At 57.0% G+C, this 8,520-nt stretch overlaps 1 protein-coding gene across 1 annotated transcript; it reads left to right on the forward strand.

The window, feature by feature from the left end:
• Positions 1 to 261: 261 nt before the first annotated feature.
• On the forward strand, positions 262 to 7,893 carry LOC117438737 (sperm-associated antigen 4 protein-like). The gene is made up of 12 exons (XM_034074173.1): positions 262 to 541; positions 1,945 to 2,051; positions 2,330 to 2,381; positions 3,096 to 3,163; positions 3,757 to 3,818; positions 4,016 to 4,056; positions 4,375 to 4,471; positions 4,973 to 5,057; positions 5,616 to 5,728; positions 6,285 to 6,452; positions 6,818 to 6,907; positions 7,700 to 7,893. Exons 1-12 carry the CDS (start codon positions 486 to 488, stop codon positions 7,823 to 7,825), a joined length of 1,065 nt encoding a protein of 354 aa, XP_033930064.1. The 5' UTR covers positions 262 to 485; the 3' UTR covers positions 7,826 to 7,893.
• Positions 7,894 to 8,520: the final 627 nt, after the last annotated feature.

An 8,520-nucleotide genomic window follows, 5' to 3' on the forward strand; every position in this document is an offset into this window, starting at 1 on the left:
CCTTTGGGCTCACCCATCCCTCTGCTCGGGGGTGTGTGTCCATCATGGACACTGTTCCCGATGCCCTCGGATCAGTGTCCCCCCTGCACCCCCCCCATTCCCTTCTTGTGCTCCCTCCCTCTCCCCGCCAGGAGCATCCTCGCCCCGCCCTTCACCTTAGTGCTCGGCGCCATCTTGGGGCCCACAGGGCCGCGGTCTGGCCCTGACCTCTGCAGCTCTGTTCTCTCCCCCCCGGCTCCCTTGGGCAGCTCCCCAGAGGGATCCAGCCTGGTTCTGTCCCTCCGGAGCTGTCAGCGCCCGAGGATGGAGGGGTCGTGCCGCCCTCTTGCCGACCTTAGGGCTAATGGAGCCGGCACAGTCTGGGGGGGCACAGTCTGTGCGGCTGCCCCGGCTCCTCACTTCGGGGTCCATCAAACACTCCCTTGCTGCCTTCCAGGTTTCCTGCTCTTGCAGGGCCTTCCGCAGAGCCTGGATGACTCTCCCCCATGACTGAAGATGTTTCCCACTACCTGAGGACATTGTCTCCTCAGCTAATGCATGAGTACATTTATCCCAAGATTCTGGGGCATGAAGGATCCCGGGATTGGGGAACAGTGGGAGGTGGGAGGACAGCTGCAGTGTACTGGCAGGTGGGGATAGTGCCGGGTGACTGGGATCTTCAGTCACGAGAGGCAGCAGGGAGCACTGGTGAATGCTGGGCACTGGGAGATGAGGGTTCGGCTGGATGGAGTGCTGGGGTGGTCACAACGCCCAGCTACAGCCCACCCCATTTCCCATGCACTGCAAGCCCCTGTCTGGTTCAGTCCCCAGCCATGGCCTCCCCAGTGCAGACAACAGAGCAGAATATCCCCTGCCCTGGCCACCAGCCTGCCACTGCCTGGGGCCACCATACCCACACAGATCACTGCAGTCCCACTCTGCAGAGCTGCCTCCAGGTGCTGGGTGCCAATGACTCTGTCCCCAGCAAGGCTCTGGCTGCAGCCGCCTCGCTGGATGGCACTTAGACACTGGTCACCCAAGGCCCTTGTCCCCAAGGGATGTGCCTCCAATGCCCTCATCCTTGGCCAGGCCAACTCTGTCCCCAAGCAGGATGTGGCCATCCGGAGGGACTCGGAGAAGCAGACGCTTGTCCACAGGCAGCCACTTGGAGCTAACTGCAGGGACAACAGAGTTCCCATGGCAACAGGAGAGATGTTTGTTCTTGTCATCCCTCCTCTGTGTGTGTGTGGCTGAGAAGCTGTATTTGCCCAGGGCCAGGAAGTGCTGGGGTGGTCACAGTGCCCAGCTCCAGCTCACCCTGTTTCCCATGCACTGCAAGCCCCAGTCTGGTCCAGGCCCCGTGTTGCCCAGGGGAGCCCAGATGCAGCCCTGCTCAGCCCCACTGTGACATCAGAGCTGCCGCTCTTGAGTCAGAGCTGGGCACCCATAAAGCTCTGTGGGGCAGGGAAGGAGCCCACAGCTGCAGGTGACTGTTGCCCTGGGCACGGATCCTCCTGTGGAAGGGCAGCGTGGAGCTGGTGCTGGAGCCGGTTTTGCCTGAGGAACCCTGACTGCTGAAGCTTAGGAGGAAGAGCTGAGCAGGGAGGCTGCCTGTGCCCAGAGATGGCAAGGAGAAAGGCACCACAGAAAATGGCCTTAAATGTCTCCTTGGAGAGGGAGACTGACCAACGGTCAGCAGGAGAGGCTGGAGGGCAGAGCCACGGCCAGGGGAGTAGGTACGAAGTTGGCTGCTCGTGCATGGGGCATCAGGCTCGGACAGTAGCTGGGACATGGCCTAATACAGCCATGGTCATGGATCAGCACGGGGAAGCTGACGGACGCTTCTGCACAAGAGCCCTGTGCGTTGCCAAGCTCCCTTCTGGTGGGCCTAGGCTGAAAGCATGGCTTGCTCTGCCAGCAAGCACTGCGAGCAATCGGCATCTTCTTTTCTTCTCCCTCCCGCAGGAGCCTCTTCACAGAGGTGGAGCTGAGGAACCGCTTTTCTCAGCCCACTCCCAGCTCATCCGCTCGAGGGCCACCAGAGCCTCATGGCAGGGCCACAGCGCTTGCAAGTAAGCTCAGCACTGGTTCTTGCTGTGAAGTCCTTGGGGTGAGCTCAGAGAGCTGCACTGTGCCCCAAGTCTGGCACAGTCACAGGTGGCTGGAGAGATGCAGGCTGCCCTCCTCTTCACCCCAGAGAGGTGGTGCCTCGGACTCGGTGCTTGCCTCCCTGCAGGGAGCCAAAACACTCTTGGCTGAGCAGCCTGGAGAAGAGACCTCGAGAGAGGCCTAACTCCTCTCTGCTTTCTTTGCCCGGGGATGGTCCTCAGCCTTGTTTGCATTCCGGCAGGTACCCTTGCATCCCTGTGGAGATCCCTGCTGACCATGTGCATCTTTACTGGGTATGTACTACCCTGTTTCTGCTGTTGGGCTTTTGGGGAGGCGGTAGCCTCATGCTGCAGGGGTCAGGGTGCAGGGAGGGAGGGGGTGAGAATTGGGCTGTGCTGCCGGCTGTGCTTCAAGCAGTGGGGACTGCTGCTGCTGCCGCCAACTTCTTCCTCTTCCTCCACTGCAGGCTGCATCTTTGCTGTAAAGCAAAGATGGGGAAAGGAATATGGATGTACTGCATGTTTCTGTGTTGGGCACGGGGAGAAAGGAGATGTCTGAGGGCCAGTGCAAGCAAAGGGCAGAGCAAGGGGTGTTTCTCAGCCAGCTTCCCACTCTCATGAGCACTGCTCGTGTTGTGGCCATTCTCAGGGAGAGCCAAGTGTAAAGCCCCTGGGCAGTCTCACTGCCACACATTTGCCAGAGGCCCAGACTTGGGTCATGGTGGCACAGACTGCTGTGTAGGCAGACGCAGGGGTGCAGAGCCGCAAGTCTTGATTTGCTCAACCTCTTTACTTGCTGGGAGTAGTGAGTCCTGGAGTTCTTTCGGGGAAGAGCTGCTGCAGTTTGGAAAGGTGTGGACAGAAAGTGTTCCTGTTGGGCGCTTCCCTGGCAACCGTCTGTCAGCAGCAGGCTTCCAAAACAGTGGCTTTCCTGCCTGGCAGTGGTAACCCAGCTGGTTTGCTCCAAACCTGGCTCATTGACAGACATGGGAAACTGTCCTTTTTCAGGCAACAGATGGCTGTGCACAAGAAGAGGTGCTTGAAATTCATTGTCTTCTTGCTTCTGATGGTTCTTGGTGAGTCTGCGTGAGCAAACGTTTGAGAGTGACAGCCTGGTTGTGCTGGATGCCAGCTTTGCTTTTTGGCCCATATGTGTGGAAACTCGCATGGTCCAAGTGCTTCTGGAGTACGTCCTTGACGAGGACTTGCTTTCAAGTACCAGTAAGACTGGTAGCCTCCCAGCCGTGCTGCCACACTGGCCACAGGACCAAAGGGCTTGCTTAGTCTGCAAGCCTGCGAAAGAAGGGAGTATGTATTTCCATGCCTGTACTGGGGGATACCCAGAGGGGCTGTGCAGGGTGACTGATGCCCCTCCTGATACCTCTCCTGGCTGCTGCAGCCTGGTCTCGGGGCTCACAGGAGCAGTAAGGGGAAACGGGGAATAGCTCTGGCTCACTGAGCACACCTGAAGCTCATGGCTACACAATGCCCTGAAGCCTGTGGTGATGGCTTCCGGTCAGAGGCACGTCCTCTCTCTGCACCCCATGTTGCTCACCTCCTCAGCTTACCTGCTGCCCCATCCACAAGGCAACCAGGAGGAGACCACGGCACTGCAGGGATCACTTGCAACCCAGGTCAAGTAACTGTCTCTCGGTGATGTCAATTGCAGCTGGTGTTTACTGTGGGACCTCACTGCCGGTGTGGACGATGCGAGCAAAGGCACAGAGAGAGGTTGGTGACCCTTTGGGACAGGCAGCTCCTGCAAGGGAGCATTGCTGACAGTGGCTGGCTAAATCATGGGCTTTTCTGTGTCCACGAGTGGCCCAAAGAAGCAGTAGCTTTTGCCGGGGCTTCCTAGGGAAGCCTCTCCTGGGAAGCCCCAGCAGCTCTGGTGGTGAATACTCTAATACAGCATTTTTCCCTTTCAGGATCTGTCATGGGCATCCGCAGCAGAAACAAAGATGCTGAGGTAAGAGATGTTTCCTGAGCTGGAATTGGATCTGTGCAGAAGCATCAGCCAACCTGTCGTGGTTTAAGCCCAGCTGGTAACTCAGAACCATGCAGCCACCCCCTCACTCCCCCTCTTCTCTCTCGCCCTGCTCCCCAAGGGATGGGGAGGAGAATCCAAGAAATGTAACTCCCATGGGTTGAGAACAGTCCAGTAACTAAGGTATAACACAAAGCACTGCTGCTACCACAGTAATAATAATGATGAAGGGAATGACAAGGGAAGAGAATACAACCGTTCACCATCCGCCGACCGGTTCCTGCTTTCCTGTTCCTGCAGGAATTTGCAAACCACTTGGACAGAGCAAACCCAAAAGTTGCAGCTTGTGCTGGAGGAGTTGGCTCAGCTGAGGGTGGAGATAAGCAGTTGGAAGAAGGTAACCCTGCATTTTGAAGAAGGCTCGGCTGGGCAGAAGCCCCGAGGAAGCACTACTTGGGATTAGTAGTGGGCTCAGCCTTCTGAGCGCAGCAAGCCAGCCTTTGCCAGGGGATAGCTTTGGCACTGCCCAGGCCCTTCTCTGGGGCCAGGTTAAGTGGTGCTTCAGGCAGTGGGGGGGCTTCCAACATCCTTCCCTTGGCATGGGCACCTCCGGCTGCTCTGGCTGGGCCCTGAGCAGCAGTGAGACCCAGACCCACTTCCATAGCCAGCCATCGTGGACATGGCCTGAGCGTGGAAGGTGGGAACAAGGGAGTGAGGACCCCATGGCCGTGGGCACAGATGTTGTGCTCGTGGCTCACATCAGCTGCAGTCTCTCAGCTTACTGGACAAGGCTTGCCTCGTGTTTCTGACATTGACCCTTTGCCTTTCTGGGTGCTGGTAGCCATGCTGAACTGCTGCTGATGTGCTCATTTTCTGTGCTTGTTTGTGTCTTTCCCAGGAGGGGCAGGAGGTGAACCAGGCAGCACTGAAGCTGGCTTTGGAAACCTACCTTGAAAGATATGACTGGGCCCTGAAAAGTTCTGGTATGCACACAGCATCCCATTCTCCTTGCCATGTGCTTGTCTGTAGCACTCCCCAGAGGAAGATGTCCTCCAGGTTCTGCTCTCCAAAGCAGGGGAGCTGAAAGCAGGGGACCTTCATGAGGTCCGAGAGCAGGTCTGTGGCAGTGGCTCTCTTGGATTCCCTCCTGGTCCCACCTCTGCACAGGTGCCACTGGCACTGCCCCCCCACCCCCCCCCCACCCCATTCCAGGGCTGATGGAGGGGCTCCCTTCCTCATCACTGTATTTGGAAAGGGAATGGAGGGGTTATCCTGTATTGTCCACACAGCAAAGCAAGCCCTTGGCTTTGGTCTGCTGTCATTCACCAGCACCCCCAGACCTTCTGCTTGTGGTGCTGAGAGGAGCAGACACCAGGCATATGGGTGCTGTCATGCTGCACAGCTAGGCACCCCTGCCTGCATGGAGATGAGGAGAGGACTGACAGACATGGAGCCATCCAGCAGCATCAAAAAGAGGCTCTGAGCACAGCGTCCTCCTGGTCTGTGGCCTCTTGCAGTCACCTGCTCTCCCTTCCTTACAGGTGCTGTCGTTGACATGCAGAGAACTTCGAAGACATATGACTGCAAAGACAATTGGGTGTGCAAGGTTGTATGGTTCTTCCACACTTTCAACCCTCCTGATACGATTTTAAAGGTATGGCAGCAGAAATCACCAGTGCATGTTTCCTTCCTGCAAAGCTGGGGACTGACCTTAGGGGTTGTCCTCTCAGTCCAATGGTAATGCTCAAGCCCACAGTGCTGATCTGTTGCCTGAATCCAAAGCCTGAACTCAGGCCTGGGCTTGACAAAAAGCAGTGGTTCCCCTCCAGAGGGGAACAGAGCTCAACTACTGCATCTTGCCCACAGTCCTCAGGCACAGCTGGGGGAATGACTTACTCCCTGGTGACCTCATTTCCATACTCACCTCTAACAGTACTTTTGTGGGGTGGGAGGCAGGGGGTCCTCTGCAGAGCCACTGGGCAGAGAGCTGTATCTGTAAGGCCCTGACTAGGTTGGCTTAGTGACAGGTATTCTCCTCTTTCCATAATACTGAGGGGCTGCTGCTTTTGTCCATTTCCTCACACGTGCATCATTTGCAAGCTGGAATAGACCCCACAGACACACCAGCACCTGTGCTTCAAGCTACAATGAGCAGCTGTGTTGAACTGAGCATGAGCTCACGTTTCCTTGCTCTCACATTCTGATTGCAGCCGGATGTGTCGCCAGGAAACTGCTGGCCTTTACAAGGGGAACAGGGCCAGGTGGTCATCAGGTTGCCAGCACGAGTCCATCTGACTGCTGTCAGTGTGCAGCACATCTACAAAGAGGTCTCTCCATCTGGGACCGTCACCAGTGCCCCCCGAGACATGGCTGTGTTTGTAAGTCTCTGCTCCGTGCTTCTGCCTGGCATGTGGCCCCCAGGAATAGCGGTGACTGGAACTTGCTTGCTCTGTGCATCCTTGGAGGTTCGGGTACTGCTTTCTCCTAAGCTCTGCAATGCACTTGCAGGATACTTCAGGGGGTCTGGAGGTTCCATCCCTCTCAAGACTCATTCTGGGGAGAGCACCTCAGGGCTCTTGAATAAAACACAAGGTGGAGACAGTGCTTAACTGCTGCTAGAGCCCCAGGAGAGGCTGAGTAGATAACAGCCCATGCAGTATGTGCTGATCCAGCACATACAAACATCCTCTTTGTTGGGACAAGTCTGAGCTTCTCTCCTTCCTCCTTGTGCTTTTCCCTGGAGGGATTGAATGCAGACAGAGAAGAAGAAACTCTCCTTGGGATGTTCGAGTACAACGTGGCAAAAGAGGCCCTTCAGACCTTCCCTCTGAAGGTACGGTCCATGCACGAGGGCAAGCTGCCCAGGAGAAAACCAGGAGTGCCTGCAAGGCCGTGGGAGGAAGAGCGTGAATGCTCTCTCCCCTGGCACAGGGGCCCAGAGCACTGCCCAGGAGGCCTGGTGGAGTTGGGAGGACTGAGTAGCGTGTGGTGGTGGTAGCAGCAACGGGTTTGCAAGGGCAGGGTTGTTCCTGTGGGAGCTTAAGTGCTGAGAGAGCCCTGGTGCAGCTGCTGCCTTCAGCAGAGCCAGCTGCACACGTGGCCTCTCCACCAAAGCAACATCTTTGTGCCAGGAAAAATAGGGATGCCTTGGGGGGAAAGCTGCCAGGGCAGCATTGTCACTGCACCCCGTGGCCTGCTGACAGGCTGGGCAGTGTCCTTTCCTCCCAGCACAACACGTGTCTTTTCTCCTGCTGCCCTCACACCTGCCAGGAGGAGGGCAGAGAAGAGGATATCGAGCACTTCATGGGGTTTCACACCAAGTGTCTCACGCATAGGAGGACCTCCCCAGCCTCTCTGTCAGCACAGAGCAAGCTGCAGAGGGAAAGGGGCAAAGGGAAGGGAGGCGCAGTCCCCAGCAGGCCAGGTTGCAGAGGGTGCCTTCTCCCTTCCCATTCCTCCGGGCTCTGCAGAAGCCCCGGTACCAGCAGTGAGCCTCAGATGCCTACAGCCACTCCTACCCACTTTTGGAAGCTTGCTCCTGAGCAGGAGCAGGGCTGGCAGGGGCAGAAACATCAATTGCCCTGTCACACTTAATGCCTCAGGTTTTTTGTCTCTCTCTTCACAGAACACACACAGAGCCTTTTCACACATCAAACTGGTTGTGAAGAGCAACTGGGGGTACCCAGACTACACCTGCATTTATCGAGTGCAGGCTCATGGAAAGATGGCAGAACCAGAAAACCTCAACTGAAACCAGAGAAGAAAAAGAACACCAATAAAGAGGAGGAATGGGGGAGGAGGGATCCATGGTTTGTCAGATCAGAGTGGTGTAGAAGATCTGTCTCCAAAGTAGGGTGTGCGGGAAGGTCCGCTGGGGGATGGGTAGCAGCACCCGCTGACATGGCTACAGGGCAGCCTGCAGGCAGCGGGTGTGGGTCACCAACAGTCCTTGGCACAGCTCCTTGGGGCTGCCAGGGGCTTGTGAGCTCTCCCTTTTAATTTCCCAGTGGCGGGGCTGGAGGAGCATCAGATTCCCCACTGCACCATCAAAGGGGTGTATGTGATGGCTGCCTTCTCCTGGGGGTGGTTTCAGGGCTGTGCAGCCAGGTGTGCAGCCGGGGGCACCCAGGGTTGTCCTTCCAAGCAGGGTCCCTGCACTCCAAGGGCTGTGTGTTGGAGCAGTCTGGGGGAAGTCATCTTCCTGCTGACAGAGCCAGCAGAGGGCAGCTGAGACCAAAGCTGATGGACAGATGGGATCTGCCGAAAAGCTCTTGGATATCTCGTGTGAATTTCACCTGACACAAAACCCCCGGACGTGCTCCCCCCATGTTCCTCTTTCCTCACTGCTGGAGGGCAGGACTTGCTCTGCCAGAGCCCCCAGCAGAGCCCCTTCCTTCCAGTGACACCCTCAGCCTGCATCAACCAGAGCTCGTGGAAGGGATCTGC

Source organism: Melopsittacus undulatus, unplaced genomic scaffold (genome assembly GCF_012275295.1).
Source record: "Melopsittacus undulatus isolate bMelUnd1 unplaced genomic scaffold, bMelUnd1.mat.Z mat_scaffold_586_arrow_ctg1, whole genome shotgun sequence".
NCBI classification, from domain to species: domain Eukaryota; kingdom Metazoa; phylum Chordata; class Aves; order Psittaciformes; family Psittaculidae; genus Melopsittacus; species Melopsittacus undulatus.

Bases quoted from the DNA above. Each gene is read 5' to 3' on its own strand.
- LOC117438737 (XM_034074173.1), top strand. From the start codon at position 486: ATGACTGAAGATGTTTCCCACTACCTGAGGACATTGTCTCCTCAGCTA. The intron at 4,472-4,972 runs GTAACCCTGCAT...TGTCTTTCCCAG, and splicing joins AGATAAGCAGTTGGAAGAAG to GAGGGGCAGGAGGTGAACCA. The intron at 6,453-6,817 runs GTAAGTCTCTGC...TTTTCCCTGGAG, and splicing joins CCCGAGACATGGCTGTGTTT to GGATTGAATGCAGACAGAGA.